The 22,507-nt window shown below is 38.7% G+C and overlaps 1 protein-coding gene across 2 annotated transcripts in view; it reads right to left on the minus strand.

The window, feature by feature from the left end:
* Positions 1-21,532, minus strand: part of NSF (N-ethylmaleimide sensitive factor, vesicle fusing ATPase) — a 148,121-nt gene extending 126,589 nt beyond the window's left edge. For both annotated transcript variants that reach the window (NM_001304614.2, XM_005220972.5), the window contains exons 1-3: positions 21,476-21,532; positions 2,885-2,970; positions 840-939 (exon numbers count right to left, since the gene is read on the minus strand). In NM_001304614.2, the coding sequence (NP_001291543.1) occupies positions 840-939; positions 2,885-2,970; positions 21,476-21,487 (198 nt within the window). In that variant the 5' untranslated portion in view covers positions 21,488-21,532. The remainder of the gene's footprint in view (positions 1-839; positions 940-2,884; positions 2,971-21,475) is intronic.
* Positions 21,533-22,507: the final 975 nt, after the last annotated feature.

The following is a 22,507-nucleotide window of genomic DNA, read 5'->3' on the forward strand; positions in this document are numbered from 1 at the left end:
TGGCATAGTACAGGAGGTATGGGTTGCATTTGCACTGTTTAGGACTAAGGATCAGCAGCCTGAGTAAGATGACAAGGGAGGAAAGGACACAGACTAGTACTTCCGATGCTCCTATATTACATATTATGTGCCTGCAAGAGTGTTAGGCAATTTCTCCTCCACAGAATCTACCAACAGCTATAAATTTAATCATAATCCTTCCACTTATTATGGAAGCCCAGCAAGTTAGGCTGTAATTTGATATAACAACTGTACTTAGTCACTCAGGCATGTTCGACTTGACTGTTTGGAATGTAGCCAGTCAGGCTCCTCTGTCCATGGGATTCTCCAGGCAAGAATACTGGCATGGGTTCCCATTTCCTTCTCCAGGGGATCTTCCTGACTCAGGGATCGAACCCACATGCTCCTGTGTCTCCTGCACTGAAGGCAGATTCTTTATCACTGAGCCATCAGGGAAGCCCTACTCATATCATGTTCTTTAGTCTAACATCATTGTATTTAAAAACGCTATTATTAGATGTCAATTTTAGATGTAAGTGCTATTTTTATATATTCTCTATTACCCTGAGAGCTAACATTAAAATAACTTGACACTGATAGCTAACTGATATCACTGCAGAATTATTTTTTTTAATTAGGGGGAAAAAATCAAGGCAATACAATACAGATACAGTAAAAATTGGCAATTAAGAACGTATCTTTAAATTCCTTATATAACACCTAGATCGTTTTCATCGATATGAATCAATACCACTACAGGGTGATACAGCTTGCTTTAAATGAATTGATTCTTCTACAACTTTCAAGATTAGAGGAGAATAAATTCACTTCCTAGTTACCTGAGGTAAGCTGAATGCAATGCTCCCTGGAACCACAGATGGGTGTGTCCTCAGTGTAAATGTGTACCTGTGGTTGGGGGAGGTCCTCACAATCACGTGCCTACAAGACAGAAACACAGTCAACACTCCATGTCAAAGGAAATAAAGAACATCAACTCTAATATGCTCATTTCCAACAGATGATGCTTGATGAGGACCAAGTGAAAGCATGGCATTATATGAGTCCTGAAGAAATAGGACCACAAATTGTCAGCAATTCACAATGTTTTCTAGGTGTAAGGACCACCTTGGGCCAAACAGACATCAAGCAGAATCAAGACCAAGTTCAAGAGAGTACATGCCGTTCAAAACATCAACCTCATTACATTTCCAGTTTACATAAAATTGAAGGCACTGATTTACTTGATGCTAAGTAAAAATTAGATGAATTTCCTCTCCTGAGAATTATTTCACACACTAACTAGACTAAAGGAACAAGAACCAGAGATAGAAGAGCCATGGATATGGCAGTCCAAAAAAAGTTTTTAGGACTATTCCTTAAATCTCTTTGCAGATTTCCACAACAGGTTGAAAGAATAACAGCCTATAAAATTTAAAAGGTGGTAAAAATGAAAAATTTTCATGAAATATATCAGCTTTCATATAGATATCAATATTTACTATTTCAAAGCATTTTGTTCTAATTCACCCTGCTCAGAAGTAAACACAGCAAGTAAACAGATGAAATATAGTTATCTTATGATAAATCTCCTATACCAAGAAACTCAGAAGACTGTGTAGGAGACAGAAGCTTCAAACTCTTGTTACAGCAACACTATCTTTTTTTATTAGAATACTATAATTTTAAAAAATATTAATGGCTAACATTTCTATACATATCATTTTGTCAGTAGGACACAAGTTCCTTATAGCCACTATATTTTAAGTAACCCCATCATGTGTAGTAAACACTTGACATGTAAAAGAATTCCATAAGCAAATTCTCACACTGATTATATATAATATATAGTCCAGTTTATATGTAGAAAGTTTTGCATCACAGAACTTTTAGGACTGGAAAGAATGGTAATACTATCACGTAATGTAGCCCTCTACTCTGAGGACAAAAACCACAAACAGCAATTCTAATTCTGTGAGACTCATGTATTTCGAAGATAGTTTTAAAAACAGAAAAAGGCTCAGCTAAAATCCCACTTCCTTCCTCATTTCCCTAGCCTGCCTTCTGGTACTGCCCCTTCATGTCCTTATTTCTACCAACCTTAGAAGCACTGTGGATGGCACTGAACTTGGTAGCATGGTATTTAGAAGTTTGGGCAGTGGGTGATGTGAATGAACTGAAATAAATGACAATGAATCATGTTGTATGACAGAAAATAACAAAATTCTGAAAAGCAATTAACTTTCAATTAAAAAATAAATATGTGTATTTTTTTAAATGACCATGAAAAATGCTTGTTAAGATTCTACAGTTGATCATCTTCCAATTTTCTTGTCTCTTGGGTTGTCAGAGTAACAATGACCAAACAGCTAATATTTGTTAAGGACCTACTAATGTGCTAGGCACTGTTCTAAGTGATTTATTTGTGTAACTCAATATTCACACATACCCTGAGGAAGATGGTGTCGTCATCCCCATTATACAGGTCGACACACTGAGGCACAGTCAGGGTAAATAACCTACCCACAGTCACCCAGTTTGTAATAGGCAGAGCCAGGATCCAAACGCAGACCATCTGCTCCAGAGCCAAAAACCTAATGACTACGCTATATAATGAGTCATATAACCAGTATGCTTAGCTCTGCTAAGAAAACCAATGGAAAAATAAAGTTACATATAAAAAATTATGCATGACTTAGAAAACACTATATTTACCAAAATTTGATGCAGTAAATATACAACTCTTTTTCATCTCTTCCATTTTCCAATTCAGCAAGAGGAATTTAAAAACTTACACTCCAAGGTTTCCAAAAAAAAAAAAACAACTCTTGACAAGTTTCTAAAATACCACTTTGCAGGTAAGAAGAAAATGAAGTCAGATACTCACTGGCCAGACTGGAAATCCTTTTCATTCACAACTGCGCAGTTAGTTAAAGATAATTCATCTGTAGGACATCTTGCAGCTTGCATACTCTATAAGAATGATTAGGAAAACAAAATTAAATCACCTTTTATATCCTTAAAGAATATGTTATGCCTTCCTGTTCTCTATTTCCCATTACTTGTAATAAACACAATGTTTTTGACTCCTGGCACCCCTTCCTCTGTGGTAATAGCAAATCCTGCCTTTCAGAAACTGTTCCTTTCCCATTCCATGCGCTCCTGTGGGCCTGCCAATCACAGCACACAGGCCATCATCAGAGTCCTAATCCATCCATAGGATTTTACATAGACAGGTGCGAGAAGACAGGTACTCTCCCTTATATCACTACCACATGAAGAAGGACTTTCTGCTCTGAAAGAATAAAACTATCCCAGAGAAAGCAAAGGTGAGAAAGACAGATACCTTGAAACTCAGACATGACAAAGAAGTTAAAGCCCTGGAGACCAGTTCTGAAAGTTGGCTGAGTCAATAAATCCCCTTTCCTTCAAGCTTACTTGGGTTGGGTTTTCCATTTCTTCAAAAAATAAAAGATTCTGACTGATAAAAATGCGATGATATAAATTTGATAAAGTGTATCATGAAAAAACATTTCTTCATAAGAGATTCCAAGTAGTATGAACCATATCTCCTATAGACTAATAAAAGCTATCTTCCAAGTATCTCCCAACAAAAATAATTACAGGTATATTTAATATAATATGGCAATTAACTGTCCTTTTGGCCAACAGCAATGAGAAAAACATTCCTTCATACAAGGTATGTAACCAATAATCTTTCCTCCATCCTCTAGGGTTTCCTAGTTAGTGAGACATGACATTCGTAGTCTGTTTATGACTAACGTGCTCATTCTTCAAACATCAAGCCAAAGCTGATTCTCCATAAATTTGTCTTCCAAATACAAATTTATAGAGGGAAATAAATTACTCTGCTTTGCTTTTGTTTGAAACTAGAAGGCTAGTTTCAACACAGCTATCCCAGCCGTTCAGAGCAATGGACTCTAAAGTGGGGCATGTGCACCTGAAGGGTTTGCAGGATAATCCTTCGGGGTATAATTTAGAACACGACACAAATAAGGTTCAGGTCACAAGTCTGCTTTCCGAATGAGACAGTAGTTCTGCCCACAGTCACAGTTTGACCAGCCACCTGACCAAATGTGCAGACCTTGCTTCCCACTCACCCCGGGGGTCTCTCTCACCTACAAAAGCTTCTTTCTCTTACATTCTCCTCTCTTCCCTAACTCCAAGCCCCTTGCCTAGTCAACACCTACTCGTCCCACAATTTCTCAGCTCAGGAATTACATATTCTAGAAGACCTTCCTAAACACCTTCCCCTCCTGAAAAGACAAATGTCAAATGGAAGAATATTTTCACTGTCTGTTTATACTGCATGAAAGACATAAGACTCTCAAGGACTGAGACTGTACCTGTTCATGTCTACGGTTCTCAAGGCTAAGACAGGGCCTGGATACAGTCAGCGCTCATCAAACATTTGTTGAACAGAAGAACTTATGGATCAATACAATCTACCTCAACAGCAGAATAAACAATTCAAAGAACATGGATGCAAAGGACATTTCAAGGTTATTTAGGAAGTGATACAATTTAACTAACACAGAATCGATACACCCAAAGTTATTTAAAAATTTACAAAACGCTAACTTAACCTTTTCCTTTGTGAACTTGCTTTCTTGTCAAAGATTTGGTGTCCTTTAAAAGAGCGAAAAAGTCTGTAGAAGTCATCTGGCTGGGTAACTGAAACAGATGCTATGAGCAAAAGGCCTCCCTACTGGAATCTAGAAGCATCTGTGTTTTTATGGCAAGCCAAGCAGAATATCTCATTTTCTCATCAGAATATAAGTCCCTATAAATAAATGCTGTTTACTTATCACAATAATGGCAAAGGAAAATTCCACAGTTTTTCTAATACTGACCTTGCCTCTAGGAAACAATGACAAAAGCCCAGCCACAATGTCCACATAACTACTATGAAATGAACAGATTGAAACTGACAAGAAATTTTAGTTATAGGTTTAACTATTTGAGTTACTAGAACAATTAACTGTCTAAAGACTATAAAATGTTTTCCTTAATAACTTGAAATGTAAAAAATTAATTCATTGCTTCTCTAAAGCATGAAAATCTCAACAAACCTTTAAAGGAAACTTTAGCAGAAGTAATTGTATCATTGAGCTTCCCTGGTGGCTCAGATGGTAAAGAATCTGCCTGCAATGCATGGGACCCAGGTTCAATCCCTGCATCAGGAAGATCCTCTAGAGAAGGACACACAACTCATGCCAATACTCTTGCCTGGAGAATTCCATGGACAGAGGAGCCTGGAGGGCTACAGTCCATCAAGTCGCAGAGAGTCGGACACAACTGAGTGACTAACTAATTACATCATTACTTATGTGAGAGCCTTTAAAGTATAGGAAGAGAACTGGCTTCTTCTCATCCCCCAAAAAATGGGAGAGGGGTGTAACCAGGACTCCTCTGGACAACACTGCCGTTTTTCAAATTTAAATAACATACTTTCATTCAAAGGTTCACTTTAAAAATTAGATTTTTAAGTATATGCTTTATTTTTTACTGAAGAATTAGTAGGGCAAAATTAAAAAAAACAAAAACAAAGCGTGCAGTACCTAATTAAAAGACCTCATTACAAATAACTGCAACACTCATGAATCCACTGGTCTTCTCTGTGGTGCTTCAGGCCTAGGTTACATGTCTCCAGAGACACAAATTCCTCCACAGGAAAGGGAAGTAGGACAACCTATATGAACCTGCTCCAGAGACAGCTCAACTAACAAGTCTCGCTCAACTATGTGTTTCCTGAAAAATAATATTTTAGAAATGTACTGTGCAATAAAATAACCACTAGACACGTTATTAAAATTAAAACTAGTTAAAATTTTAAAACTCAGTTCTTCAGGTGCACTAGTCACATTTCGAGAGCCACACGTGGCTATTAGGGATCACTGCATACAGTTTTATTGGACGTTGCTAGTCTAAAGCAGTGAGAGAAAGGCCATCAGTAATAACCTGTCTTCAGGCCTACGGAATCACTCTGCTATGACTCCTGAAATAATAATTTCTATTAAAATTCTGAAGTTCTGCAGGACTAAAAGTGATAGGTAGAAATAAGTCAAACTTGTATGTCCTATAGTAATCTTGAGGAGAGCCTGTAAGAATACCCTTCACATTATGCATCTCAGACTAGTAACTATTCACATAGATGAACCTCCTGACACCCTGTAAGGCCTTACAATTCCTTTACAAAATTATATTGGGAAAAAAAAAGAAAAGACTTCCCGTTTTGGTATTCAAAAGAAACACACACAAACACACAAAGGAAAATGTAAAAAGCTGACAGCACTAAATACTGGCAAAGGTGTGAGGCAGTTTCTTAAAAGGCCAGTGTGCCCCAGCAGATCTATCCCTAGGTTTTAAGTCAAGAGAAATGAAAACGATGACTTGTACACAAATGTCCACAGCAACTTTATTCATAAATCAAAAATGGAAACAACACAAAGATCTGCCAACAGTCGATGGATAAACAAACTGTTGCACAGGCATACAATAGACACCACCCAGCAATTAAAAAGAAACCACGTCCTGATATACGTAACGGCATGCGTAAACCTCAAAACATAATGCTGAGTAAAGCCAGGTGCTTAAGTTATTTAAGCCTCATCTTATAATCAGATGAAATCTCAGAAGAGGCAAAATTAATCTAGAATAACCACATACACACAGAATCAGTGATCAACTGGGATGGGGGTGAAATGGACAGCAAAAAAGCAAGAAGTAATTTTCTGAGATAGTTCTATGTCTTGATCAGATTTTATTGTGCAGAGGTTATACCTCAGTGAAGTTGAGAAATGACAGTCTGGTTTTTTTAATGGTTGGGCAATCTCCAATAATTCCCATTGAAAAGATAGTATAAATGTTCAAACTACAAAATATAGTTTGGATATAAGGTACCTGCTGCTGCTGCTGCTAAGTCGCTTCAGTCATGTCCGACTCTGTGCGACCCCATAGACGGCAGCCCACCAGGCCCCCCCATCCCTGGGATTCTCCAGGCAAGAACACTGGAGTGGGTTGTCATTTCCTCCTCCAATGCATGAAGTGAAAAGTGAAAGTGAAGTCGCTCAGTTGTGCCCGACTCTTAGCGACCCCATGGACTTCAGCCTACCAGGCTCCTCCGTCCATGGATTTTCCAGGCAAGAGTACTGGAGTGGGGTGCCATTGCCTTCTCCCATAAGGTACCTACACTCATGCAACAAAGACCTAATCAAGAGACCCAATCTCTTGCCTACTGAAAGAGAGAGAGCTAGGTTTCCAGGACAGACAGCTCACTTTCCAACAAGGTCTCATCTCAACTGTAGGAATCACAAACTAGGAGAATGGCCAGATCTACCTCTAAAAGGCCAGTCTAAGGTTACTGACCATACTGGCCTGCTAGTCCTGGGCCCAGAATGTAAAACAAGGAACTATAAAACCTACACTCCTGTGTGTGTCTCATACTAAGATTGGCGATTCTTCCTCTGGAGAAGAGTTAAGACTTTTTTTTTCCTCTGTAATAATTCTTCCTTAAGAGGCAAGAAATTTGATCTAAAGTTCTACTCTCCCCCTGGACAGGAACAGAAACATGAGGACATGGGAAAAAATCCACACCTACCCAAACATACACAAGAGGATTAAAGGAGATACTATGATTTACCTGGTACTGAGTAAATACTCAATAAACCTCAGCTATTATGACCATCATAGAGATATGCAATAATCGTTTGTAATAGAAAAAAAAATTCACAACCTAAAGCTAAATAAATGCCGTGAATAGCACCATGGTTAAAAGCATTACAAGTATGCAGCAATCTAAAAGGTCAAGGTACCTCTGTACATACTGACAAGGGGAATATTCACAATATAGTGCTAAGTTTTAAAAAGGTATAAAACAGTATTAAAAATAGTATGTAGAGCACGGTTTTTAATTACAAAAGACATAGTAAATTGTTAACAGTAGTTATCATTGAGGTGAAACAAGAAGGTATAAGTGAAACATCCTCACTTTTCAGAGTTCTGAATGGTTGGAACTATTTTTACAATAAATAACCCTTATCTTAGGAAAATAATTTAAAATATAGAGAACTTTTATGTACAAAGTCGTCCTCTATGTCATTACTTTACAGTGATGAATTAGAAGCAAATTAAAAGTCCTATTTCAAAATGATAGCTACGTAAAACATGTCTACTTCATACATGTTCACAATATTCAAATCACAGGACAGTATACATATACGTGTGTGTGTGTGTATATATACACATGTATATAAATTTTACTTTACAGTTTGATTTTTTAAGTATAGCAAAGCAATTAAATAAAAACACACCAAAATGTAAAAAACAACTGTGACTGGAAAATGGGACTATGAGTGATTTAATTAATTTTCCTCTTTTCTGCATTTTCCAACTTAAAAAATAAATAGGTGTTACCTTACTAGCCAAATTAAAAGTTTTGTATTAAAGTTAATTGATGGTATATGTCATTTCAGATCTTTGTTTCTGCACAAACAGTGATGACCTCACACACATCAGGAAAATAACTGTAAGGATACTGTCATTATTCACGAAAATATAAGACAAGGTCTCATAATTTGCTTATTGTGTTTTTTCTTCATAATTAAACCATGTTGGTTAAATCTAGTTTTCTTTGACTACAGTGTGACAGTGTGACAAGGATTTTTGTCCATAAATTAAGAAAACATACTTTTTATTAATAAGCTCAGTAAGAAATTACAAAATATGCTCTGAAGCACAGAATCTTTTGATAAATATACAAAGAGTTAAAATTTTGTTTATACTGGGTGGATTAACCAATGATTCAGCATTAAAATGAACACCAAATCATAAACTAGTTAACTGAGTCCTTGGCTTTGTGAATAATTTCCTCTCCATGACTGCATTAATTTGGGAAAGTTCATTAATGCCTCAAAATACATTACTTTAAAATTTGGAGAAGTACCTGGAACAATATAACAGGCACTCAATAAATATTTGTGGAATTAAAAAAATAGTTTGAGAAATATATCTAGAAAGTTAATCAATATAAGATCCATATGAGGAAAACCAACAGAAGCACATACTGTAAGGATATCATCAACTCCAAATTAACCTATATATTTAATGTAATTATAAGAAAATCCCAATGGGACTTTAGCAAACTCAATCTAAACTGTAACCGGCAAAGTAAACGTAGTAGGCAAAATGAGAGGGGAACAAAGTCTTTTCTAATTTGTGAAAGCAGCCAAGCAAAATTTCAGAAAGAATGAGACTGGCCCTACTAGACACACCACACACAGTAATTAAACCAATGTAGTGGAATCCCCTGGCAGTCCAGTGGTTAGGGTTCTGGGCTTTCACTGAGAGCTTGGGTTCCCTCCCTGGTTAGGAAACTGAGATCCCACAGGCTGCCTGGTACAGTTCAAAAAAACACACAAAAAACGACATAGTACTAGTACAGAAACAGTTCAATGAAGTAGAAAAAGCAATCCAGAAACAGAACCAGGCAAGAACTTAATAGGTAAAATTTAGAAACAGTAGAGGAAAGCTGAACAATTCAATAAAAGGCATTGAGACAACTGATTATCCACTTGGTGGCTGGGGGCGGGGGACAGTGTCAATAGTAGTAGCTAATGTGTTTTGAGAGCTTATTTCCTGCGAGGCACTGTTTTAAAAGCTTTACACACCTGCAAACACCCTAGCTCACAATTCTCTTTCCTACTGCCAAAATCTAAAGAACATTATTTGCCTCACTCTAGCTAACATTTTTGTTTTCTCATAACACAAGAATATTACTTCTCTCTAAATGATTTTTTAAACATGACTCATTCTGAATTTTGTACACTTAGAAGAGGAAAAAAAAGTCTGATTTCTAGGTGAATAAACTAAAAGACTGTGTTTTAATCCCACAGCTACCTCGAATTTGACTCAAGTACATACTGGAGCTCCATTTGGTCCTGTTTAAGGATCACAGCATCCTATTCTTAAGCTTACAGAAGCATCTTAAGGCATACATCTCAAATGTATAAGGAGGTAGAAACCCTCACTTCAGTGGTTTTTAGTATATCCGCTATGCCGTGTAATCATCACCACTCTCTAATTCCAGGACACTTCCAGCCCTCCAAAAAGAAACCCTATACCCATTATCAGTTAGTCCCGATGCTCGCCTCCCTCATCCCTTGGCAACCACTAATCTATTTTCTATCTCTATGGACGTGCCTCTTCTGAACATTTCATATAAATAGAATCATACAATCTGTCATCTTTGTGACTGGCTTCTTTCACTCAGCATAATGTTCGCAAGATCATCGATGCTGTTGCTCGTGACAGCACGCCATCCCTTTCCAGGGCTGGATCACGGTGCATCGCATGGATAACCCACATTTGTTTTATCTATACTAGCTGATGGATAATTTCCACTTTTTGGCTATTACGAATAATGCTGCTATGAACATTCATGTACAAGTTTATCTATGAACATACATTTTCAGTCACTTGCTGGACTTGCTGGATCATTCTGTGTTTAACTTTTTGAAGAACTGCCAAACTGTTTCCCACAAGGGCTGCACCATTTCACATTCCCACCAGCAGTATATGAGCATCCCAAATTCTCTACATCGTCACCTTTTTTAAACTATAGCCATCCTAGTGGGTGTGAGGTAGCATTTCACTGTGGTTTTGATTTTTATTTCTCTAATGACTATGATGGTGAACACGTATCTTTCATGTGCTTGTTGGTTATTTTCACATATTTTTTTGGAGAAGTATCTATTTAAATCCTCTGCCCATTTAAAAATCAGGTTTCTTTTTATTGTTGAATTGTAACGGTTCTTTATACATTCTGGATGCTAGACTTTTATCAGACATATGATTATTAAATATTTTCTCACATTTTGTTGGCTCTCTCTTCATGTCTTGGTAGTATCCCTTGATATATGAAAATTTTAAATTTTGATGAAGTTCAATTTATCTAAAAAAAATCACTCTCTTGTTTCTACCACCAGAGACAGAAATCAAACAGATGAGTTTAGCCTGCTGAAAATTTTATATAAATGGAATCACTTCAGTATTCATGCCTGGAGTATCCCATGGACAAAAGAGCCTGGTGGGCTACGGTCCACAGGGTCGCAGAGTTGGACACAACTGAAGCAACTTAGCATACCATGTATTATTCCATGTCTGACTTCTACCCTTCAATATTATGATTACAAGACTCATCCAAGTTTTGGCATGTAGCAATAGCTCATTTTCTTTGCTTTTTATTTATAGTGTATAATTATATGAATATGCTACTACTATTTATCCATGAGTTGTTTCCAGTTCTTAATCATGAATACTGCTGCTAACAATATGTTCATACATGTCTTTTGAATAACATGTCTATGCATTTCTATTGGATATCTATACTATACACACACACACGTATATACACACGTATATACATGTATACACACACTCCTCTACCCCTACACCTACCCTCTCCAGTAGAACAGCTGGATCACAGGCATACATGCACAAGTTCAGGTTTATGGGAATTGTGCCTAAGGTATACAATGTGGTGTTCTGATACAAGTATACCTTTGTAATGATTATGGTAACAAGCTAATTAACAGACCCATCACCTCACAGAGTTACCACTGTGTGTGTGGTAAGAACGCTTAAGATTTACTGTCTTAGCAAATCTCAAGAATACAATATTTTTAAAATTAACTGTAGTTACTATGCTATCTAGTATATCAAAGTCAGTCAGGGTACCTGATTCTTGATACTGCAGGAAATAACTTGTGTTTTCTTAAATGTTTGAAAATTGGATATTGGTGAAGGTATTAAAGGAAAGACAATTCAATAACCCTGAAATGTAGAAATAACAAGTCTGAGTATACATTTGGAAGGAAATCTGGGGGGGATCGTCAACAATTTGTAAGAAATTGAATCCAAGAGCTTACAATCCTAAGTCCATGGTCCTCAACTTAAGCATTCACCAGAATCAGGTACAGAACTCTTAAGGGATTGCAGGGGCCCCACCCCCAGAGTTTCTAATTAAATCAAGTGGAGGGAGAATCTGTACTTTTAACAAGTTCTCAGGTGATGCTCATTAGCTGGTCTACAGATTCTACTTTGAGAATCAATGCACTAAGAGAAGCAAACTTAAAAAAAAAAAGGTTCATTTCCTTCTACAATAGAAGAGAAGAAAATATAGGAAAGAAGGCTTCAATAATGCTCTTGGTCCATTTCATCCTTTACCTTGATAAAAGTTTATAATTAAGTTTATTTTGATGCTTGATAAGTAGTAAACTGATTCAAAGTCTATATAAACAAAAAACTTAGACTTCATAAATGAAGATCAAGAAAAAGGACTGTATTGGAGGCCAGTAGCTCTTTAAAATTAGATCTATGCTATATTACTAATGACTTCAGTAGCCTGGCAGAGAACATAACATTAAAATACAACTACACACCTTGTCCAAAATTATAAGTTACTAGGTTAATCAGAAATAGTCATTCATCCATTCAACAATCATTCCATGCCAGGCTCTGTTCTAAACAGTAGGATCTAAGTTTGCTATCATCTCACAAAATTTTGTCGGTACTATTCTCCAGGAGAAAAGTAACTAGGATAACCAAAATGTTTTAATCTCCCCAAAACTGATATTTTTTGGAAGACCCAGAATGATAATTTCTAGTTTAATTGTTTGTCTAAGTAAGAAAACGTTCGTTCATATGCACATAACACTAAAAAATACTTCACACTAAAAAAAAATCCACCAGTGATGGGAATTCCCTGGCAGTCCAGTGATAAGGACACCCCACTTTCACTGCTCAGGGCACAGGTTCAATTCCTGATGGGGGAACAAGATCCTGCAAGTTGCTTGGCCAAAAAATAACAATAATAATTTTTAAATTAAAAAAAAAGTGAATGTTGGATTTCAAAAATGACAACATATTTGTTACTTTAATAATTTTCCCATTTTCTCTTACCAAAGATCTACATGCTGCTGCTGCTAAGTCACTTCAGTCGTGTCCGACTCTGTGTGACCCCATACACGGCAGCCCACCAGGCTGCCCTGTCCCTGGGATTCTCCAGGCAAGAACACTGGAGTGGGTTGCCATTTCCTTCTCCAGTGCAAGAAAGTGAAAAGTGAAAGTGAAGTCGCTCAGTTGTGTCCCACTCAGGGACCCCATGGCAGATAGTGCAAAATACATCAGAACTTAACACTTCATTCCGAATTTAGCAAAGGACCAAAACACTCTGCATTACTCATAAACAGCTGATGCTAATTCACTTGATTTCAAATCTATAGAGCACAAAGTTGCAATAAATTATTAGCACTTTTTGGCTTCATGGTTTAAAAAAAGGAAGGAAAGAGGAAGAGAGGGAGGAAAGAAATCAGCTTATCAGATTCTTAGAGTAATTCAGCTCAGTTTTACTGAAATGATCTTTATATCTGCCCCGTGGATATATAAGGAAAAAATATAAGTCAAAATCAATGGCAATAAACTTAAACATAAAACAATTTAAAGGAGGAGAGACTGAGTTGCTCCTAAAATTCATATGGAAAAGGGCCAAGAAATGCCAAATGAAGAAAAATGAGTGGCTAACCCTACGAGATAGCAAGAATAATTTTTAAGCTATGGCAATTAAGACACTGGTAGTGGTGCACATACAGACAAATAGAACGATGAAACAGAAAAGAGTTCGGACTTAGAACGGATATAAAACAGAGGTAGCATTACAGATCAGTGGGAAAAAGGATGGACTCAATACATGATATTCAGACAACTGGTTATATATATGGGAAAGATAAAATTAGCTTAATTCACACCAAACACAAAAATAAATTCCAGATGAATCAAACACCAAAATATGAAAAGCAAACCATTAAACCTTTTCAAAGAAAATCTTTCTGACTTCAAAGTGGGAAAAGATCTTAAAACATATAAGCACACTAATACACAGAGGTTAAAAATGGGGAGTTATAACTACAATAAAATTTAAATCTAAAACTCTACATACATGAAAAGATCATCACTAAACAGCTCAACAACAACAACAAAATGGGCAAAGGATATGCAAAGGTAATTCACAGAAGAGGAAACTCCAATAATCAATATGAAAAATGCTCAGTCTCACTAGTAATTAGGGAAAATTGCAAATTTAAACAACAGTATTATTTTATACCTATCATACTGTAAAATTTAAAATATCTCAATATTAAGTGCTGGAGAGGACACAAGGAACAGGTAATCATACACTGTTGGTAAGAACACAAACTTGTATAACTAGGTAAAGATAAAGGTAACTGATTACCCAGCAATTCTATGTAGCAATTCTACAAACAGGGTATAGATCCATATCTCTAGACATATCCTAAAGAAATTCAACATACATATGCAAGGAGATATAGACAAAAAAGTATATTTCTGTATGTATGAGTATTTTCTCCTGTGCATACCAGAAGAAATAAAATTTGAAAACCACCTAAATTGTCCTCTAAGAAAACAGATAATTGCGGTATATTTACAAAATAGACTACTACACAATAAACAGACTTAACTAACTCTATATAATTCCAACATGACAATCTCAAATGAAAAAATTCAGGTTGCAGAAGGAGATACACAATATAACACCATTATATACATTTTTAAGACACACAAAACAATATATTGGTTAGGGACACAAACCTACATAGACGTGAACAGAAAGGATTTATACCAGCTTTAGACCAGTGGTTATTTCTGGGGGATTAAAAGATATAAAGCAAATATCACAATATGTAAATACTTTTACAACCTGGGCAGTGAGCACATGGATATAAGTATATAGCATACTTGAAATCTCTTAAGATATATATGACTTATTCTTGTTTAAAATGCACAGAGCTAGAAATAGTTACAGTCATACAAGGACTATCTAGTTTGCATCATAAAAAAAATAAGTAGGAAATCATGACTTTGAATCACTAGGAAATTGAAGGCAATGTAAGGTGGGTCTCAGAGCCCATTCAAGGGCATTAACACTGAATGATCAAGGACTTCATTACGAGATTTTTCCCTGATACACCGTAACCAGAGTATGGACCTTTCAGAATAGCATTACAGCAAGCACCTAGTGCACTGCCAACACAGCCTGTTTCCAAGAGTTCACTGTTCCACCAATTCAGGAATTTCCAACAGTAAAATAATATACTTTCACCTTACACCTTTGAAGTCTGACTTAAACACTTATAAAGAATACCTTAATCATCAGTTCCTCTGGGTTTCACGGCCTTCCTGTCCATCACCGGCTCCCGGAGTTCACCCAGACTCGGGTCCATCGAGTCAGTGATGCCATCCAGCCATCATACATATATATAATTTTAAAACTGTCAATCAGTTTTATTGGCATTTTAAATGTCTTCTAAAATACTGTCCAAGGGTGTGAAATCGGCCTATTAAGAGCGATTTTTGAGCTGAAGTAAGAGCCAAAAGATGGAATTTCTCCTTTCAGCATTAATTTTTCATTAAAAATCATGAGGTTCAATTTCTACCATATTATTTTCACAAATCATTGTTTTATACAAATAAAAGTAAACCAGTAATTTAAAAAAAAAAAAAAAGAAAGAAGCTATCTGATAGTGCTGTAAAGAGTTCAATTCTGTTTTCTAAAATGTACTGCCTTTGAAAATACTTAATAAAATCACAGGAGTGACACACAAAAACAGTAACTGTTGCACACAAGATTGCAAAACCCTGACTTAGAAATGGAACTAGGAGACTTTTAAAATTATTTGTTTTGACTTGTGGTACTGCCCGTGAACTGTCCCTAATTTACCACTGTGTTCTAATCTGAAGGCTGGTCTTTAGTAAAGATGTCATTCACCCATAAAATGCTATAAATGGTTAGGTTTCTGGACTAGACTACAAGAGCTTTTTCAATATGCTAGCCTGACCCAGACCAACAGCCAGATGAGGTAAATTTCACTTCTAACATCTTTCTAAACCCTTTTCAACACCTAAGAGTGTTCTCTCCCTTCAATTCCTATTTAACGTCGTCTTGCTCCTATTTCTTAAAACAAATTACCTCCACCAGATATAAGGATTCATGAAGAAGACAATCCATTGGTTTTATTCTCCTTAACGCATGTATATTTTCAGAATGGGACTGCTAAATCTCCAATATGAGAGATGTCTAGTAATTTTAAAAGATAAGAGTACAGGGGACTTCCCTGGTGGTCCAGGGTCTAAGACTCGGTGCTCCCAAAGCAGGGGGCCCGAGTTCGATCCCCGGCCAGGGAACTAGACCCCACAAGTCGCAACTGAAAGCTCCTGCATGCCACAGCTAAAACTCAGTTCAGCTAAATAAATAAATAAAATCTAAAAAAAAAAGAAGAAGAGTACAGAAAAGTTCAGGCAATGTGGAAAGCCTATCTTCCTCCCTTTCCTTTTTCTTCAGGAGTGGTTTGAGTGGTAGTTTAAGGGACCTGGCATGTAACATGAGAGGAACGTCACTAAGGAGTCTCCCCCTACCTAGAGTCAGCTCTCCTTAGCTATAAAGGCTACAATTTCAGATTCTTTTCTCTGCTTCTCATTCCATGATTCCAGAGCAGTTGCAGCATGAGAGTTCTGAAAATCAGTGTGGGGGCCGGAGGCAGTGGCAGCCATTTGTACATGGAGGTCATTTATAAATAAGAGTCTACAGTCAATGTCAGTAATAAGAATTACAACGTTAGCATCTTGATTCATTACGAGCAAAAATTTAAAAGAGCTGAGAAAATCTATTACCTAATTGAATCTTTCGAAAAGCCAAAAGGAACCAGATATGTTTAAATTGATTGTATTATAAAATGTATCCAACTTGTCATTCCATATTTTTCTCATATGACAAATACAGTAAAACAACAAAGACAAAAATTATTTTCTTTCAGGTTCTTTACTTTTAAGATTAGGGGCTTCAAAGTAATTTAGGGATTAACCAAGTTCTGATGACCTTGGAGCCAGATGGACTAAATATGATGCTTTCTTTTTGGACAGCAAAAGCAAAGGAAAAGAAATACAGATTACTAATGCTAACATCAGCAACAGTGATACAACAAATCTTCAGTTATAGAGCAAACATAAATACCGTTTACAAGATGATGTCAGAATGCCAAAATTAACTAAACCAACCCAAAGCAGTAATAACTCAAGATAGCTTTTCTCCCACAAAGAGGAAATACAGAACCCATTTTAAGAGAATTACAAGGCTCACCCTATTTGTTAAACATGGATGGGTGGTTGTTAAGTTATGGCTACAGGAAGAGAAGACAAGACAATCTGAGATGGGCCAAAGGGGTTTAGATTTTCCAAAAGGTAGAAAGTAGTTTTAAAAAATTAAACTTTTACAGAGGCTCTAAAATGTTTTAGGTAAGAAGGTAAATCTACTCTTTATACCCTGTCAAGTAAATTGGGGAAGTGACCTGAGTTCAAATCCTAACCTTGCCTTTTGCCGGCTGTGAACCTGCAAGTTACTAAGCCCCTCTCTCGGAGTAAAACAAAGTTAATACTATTTACTTCGCAGGGAGGTTTTGTCCGGATTAAAGGAGATACATTTGTAGTTAAGCAATGGTACCTGAAATGTACTGACATGTGCCAGCCTAGAAGAGGGTCTCTAGCAGCATGCTCAAGGCCTGCTTCTGACCCCATTGTACCCTACCTTTTATCAGTGGCTAGAATGGAGGCACAGAAAGCAGGGTCATTAAACCTACTGATCTATGGATGAAACAACACTGGAACAGAGCACAAATGTGTTGCATAAAATGAAAGAATCAAAGAAACCTTCAATAGGCAGCAGAAACGGACCCCAAAAAAGTGAACTGCAAAGGGGATAAATGTAAGGTCTCACACTTAGGTTCAATAAAACAACTGCACAATACCTAGAATGTAGGGGTATGGTGGGGGCGGGGGGGGAGGTGCTGATTTTAAAAGAACACTGGAGCTGTAACTGATTCTAAGTTCAGTATGGGTGGGCCAGGCTTCCCAGATGGCTCGATGGTAAAGAATCTGCCTGCCAATGCAGGAGATACGGGTTCAATTCCTAGGTAGGGAAGATCCCCTGGAGGAGGAAATAGCAGTCCACTCCAGTATTCTTGCCTGAAAAATCCCATGGACAGATAAGCCTGGTGGGTTACAGTCCATAGAGTTGCAGAGAGTCAGACACTACTGAGCACTGAGCACTCAGTATGGGCCAAGAGTGTGATTTACTGCAGGAAAAAAAGCAAATTAGCCTGGATTAGTAATGGTATTGTCCAGCATCAGAGAATAATAGTTCAAGGAGATTCTTCACTGATCACCATGTTAGACTCTTGAGCACATTTTATCAATAGAAGAAACACTGACAAAAAAGAACATTTCCGAAGCAAAGTCACCTAAATCATGAAGGATTTAGAATAGAGGATATTTGAGAAATTGGGGATGTTTAATTTGCAAAAGAGAAAAATCTAAGGGAATATGTAACCTGTTTTCAAACAGCGAGGGAGTTATCATATGAAAAAGGAATTGTTTAGTTTTACAGTTTCAAACAGCAGAAATCATATGTATAAAAATTACATGGAACCCCATACAAAAAAGACTTTTCTAATATGACACTAAAATGGGCTAGCTTTATGGTGTAGCATCCTCTATCACTAAAGTATTAAGACAGAGATTAGATTCATTTCCAACAAAAATGTATTGAGCACCTTGGTCCCAGGCAGATACAAAGCACTGATGACGACAGTGAATACAAAACTAATATGGTCTCTGCTTTCGTGGAGAGCAAAGTCTAGCAGTGGAGACAAGTAATCACGCTAAAAAGTTTTAAATGTCAGATAAATCTCTAAGGAAAGGAATACAGTTCTTCAAGAACGTATGGAGAGGGGAGTTTGGGGGAGAATGGATACATGTATATGTGAGGCTGAGTCCCCTTGCTGTCTACCTGAAACTATCACAACATTGTTAATAGGCTATACTCCAATATAAAATAAAAAGTTTAAAAAGAGAGAGAAGAGCATATTAACACGGGATCTGACTTGGTATGGGATCAGAACAGGCCTCCCTTGAGTAGCTGAGTGATCTGTGAGTAGGAGGTAAACGGTTGCGAGCAGAACATCATAAAGAAAGAAACAGCACACGCAAAGTCCTTGTGATAAGAGGTTCAAGGATTGGAAAGGCTTATATAACCCAAGCATAGAGAGTAAGGCAGTGAGTAGAGATGTAGGAGCAGAACCACAAAGGGCCTTAAAGGCCCAGTTAAGGATTTGGTCTTCTCCCAAAAGTAATGAGATGCTACTAAAGGGGGGATTAAGTAGCAATTTGCATCAGAGAGAATAATCAATGTGGTGAATGGCATAAGGAGACCACTTGGGAGCTTCCTGCAGTAGTCCAGGCCAGAAATGATAGTGCTTCGGGAAAAGCAGGTGGAAATGAAGATGTAAAGAGGTGGATGGATAGATTGGAGAGATTTTTAGGATGTTAAAATGACAGAACCCATGTAACTAGTCTAGTGGGTGTTTGGATACGGTTTAAAGCAGCAATGCCCAAGCCAGATTCTTTGGCTCTAATAATTAATTCCCTTTTTTTTTGGGGGGGTGGGGCGTGGGGTGGGGACAGAACTCAGTGATGAATTTTACTTGGGGACAAAGGATATGGTGACGGAGAAGTATAAGGAATGACCCACTCCCCATCTGCCAGGCTTCTAACCTATATACATGGATGGATTGTGATGCCATTCACTGATATAGGAAACTGTAAAAATATTAGGTGGGATAAGACCATGGGTTTATTTGAACAAGATGAGTGTGAGGTGTCTTGGTTTTAAATAGTTTGGCATATTGATCCGGAATTTAAAGAACGGGTTTGGACTGGGAGTAAAACACTGAGTATCACTGGCATATAGACAGTAGTTGAAACTGGGCTTAGAAGAGACTGCCTAGGGAGAAAGCACAGACTGAGGAGACAGCCCTGAGGAACATCTGCATTGAATAACAGAGTAGAGGAGGGTGAGTCTGCAAAAGAGTGGTCTGACTAAAAACTGGAGGGAGGCTGAAGCCAAGGGAAGAGCGTTTTCCATGAAGGAGGCAACGGTCAACAATGTCAAACGCTGTTGAGACATCCAGCAAGACAAGGAATGAAAAACATCAATTAAGTTTAGAGGCATGTTTCACTGGGATGATGGGACCAGAAATCAGACTGCAGTGGGTTGAGGAATGAGTGGGAGAAAGGCAAATGGGAGACAAATACATAAGACAATTCTTGTCAAGATTCCTGGCTGTAAGGCGGGAAGAGAAAAGGTGACAGCTGTGGGGGTGAGATGGAAAAAGCCTGAGTTTGTTGTTAAAAGGGAGCAGGTGAACACACAGGAATGGGGTTCCTTAGAAGATGGGGAGAGACAGACTCTGAAGCACAGGTGGAGGGAGTTGTTGTGAAGGAAGTAGCTGCAGATAAAAGATAAGGCTGTGGGGAAAAGAAGAGAAAGAGACCTAATTAAATGACCTTTAACGTCTCTTCGCACTCTAGAATCTCCTGACTTACAACTGTGTTCAGGGAGTCTATTTGCATGTATGCATAACCTATGCAAACTTATTCAAATATTCCAGTAGAAATAAATCAAACACATCCTTATCCCCTAATGACGCAGTTAACGTCCCCAGGTTTATGACCAGTAATCTCTAGGCAGGATCCATCCCTCAGAGAGGTTTTTGCTCAACGCACACTGCAGTACAGCACAGAACCGGTCCTATCTCCCCTAGCCAGACCCATACTACACCGCGATCTCAGAGGCTAAAGGAGGAAGTAAAATTTAAAACCCTGAAACTACAACATACCCTGCTGCATTCAAAACGACTGTCATTCATAAAAGCAAAACGTGACACCTCAAATCCATCCCCACTCCAAGCTCAAGGCATTTCTGCCTCAGCCGGCAGTGACACGTCCCCCTGATGGCCGAGGGTTAACAGCCAAAGTCATTTGCACCCCCCTCCTCCTTTCCCGAGACCTCTGATTGTGAACAACCAGGAATGGGGTTCCTAATGGTCCCTGTCACAGCCCCTGACCCAGTGGAGCGGACAGATGCCCCGCAGTTGTTCCAGAGAAGGCACCTAACAAGCCCTCCTCGTAAAAGGGTGCGGAGAAACCCCTCGAGCCCTCCGACCCGGGCTGGGACGGCCACGAGCCTGAGACTACCCTGAGAAGCTAAGGGGACAAGCCCCAAGGGATGGAATGGGAGAATTAAAGGAGACCCGGGAGACCTGGGTTGCTAGGGGGTCTCCTCCCCTCGAGCTTCCTAAGGGGGAAGGAGTTTCTGAGGAGGGCTAGTCCCCTGCCACCACTCCCCACTTCCCACCTTCTCTGGCCTGCCGCCCCCTCCAACACCCCATTTGCTCAGACTCACTCCCCTCCCCTGAGGCCGTCTGGACCTCCCGTTGCCCGCGAGCCTGGCACCCCCGCCTCGAGCCACGGCTCCTGGGCCGGCACTCACCCGGCCCGCCATCTTCGCGGACACGTCCGGCTCCTTCGCCGCAGCTCGGCACTAGGCAGAGCCCGCCCCCGCCGCGCGCGCCCGCTGCCCGCCCTCGCGCAGGCGCGCAGCCGCCTTGACGCGCGCGCGCGCGCCCGGCCGCGTCCCCGGCGCCGGCGCCCCCGCTCCGCCGGACGCGCGCGGGTTCGGCGGCTGTCAGGGGCGGGCGGGGCGCCATTTTGGACTCGAGCTGCCGGGGGCGGTGGGGGCCAGTGACTGTCCATGTAGCACGTGTCTGCTGGTGACTTTCAGCAGGGCTCCTTTTGCGAATCTCATCACAGCTGGCTGTTTGCTCTGGACTATGTAGCAAAGATTTTGATACTTTTAACCATTGAGCTCCTGCTTATCTCTACCCTTTAATGACCTTTTAACTTTATGCTTCCAGACCCGCTTGGGTGAAAACGTACAGAAGAGCCCCCAGCGCAGGTACTGGCCTTCCCCCTGGGAAGATCAGTGATGTGTAGCGGGTTCTGAGTTCAAGTTCTTTGTGAATTCAGGCTTTTCATTATGGGCGCACTTGTTTCCTAGCACCTGGAAATGATCGACCTTGATGTTTACATTTAATTTGTTTTGCCTGGAAAGCTCAGATTTAAGATTTCATTCAAATGTATAGTGAATTGTGATAGTTTCTATGTCTTTATATAATTTTATTATTAAGTATGTTTATGTATAAAGGTAAGTTTATCTCTTAACAACCTTTTGTCATTTACCCGGTGTTCATTTTAGACAGTATAAATATGGAATTTGAATGAATTGTGCCTGAAATTCGGTCTTTTTTTTTTAAACCTTGAACGTCTTCTGTCTACCACAATATTTCCTCAGAACAGGTAATAATAACAGCGCTCTGTAAGAAGAGAGATTCTCCCAAATAGGGACTCTGATGCTTTTATGTCTCCACTATATTTCTCTTTATATTTACACAAGACAATAAGAAATGATGTCTTAACTTTTTCACAGTTAATTAGACCACTGCGCCCTGCTACCTCCCTTCAT

Source organism: Bos taurus, chromosome 19 (assembly GCF_002263795.3).
Source record: "Bos taurus isolate L1 Dominette 01449 registration number 42190680 breed Hereford chromosome 19, ARS-UCD2.0, whole genome shotgun sequence".
Classification (NCBI taxonomy): Eukaryota; Metazoa; Chordata; class Mammalia; order Artiodactyla; family Bovidae; genus Bos; species Bos taurus.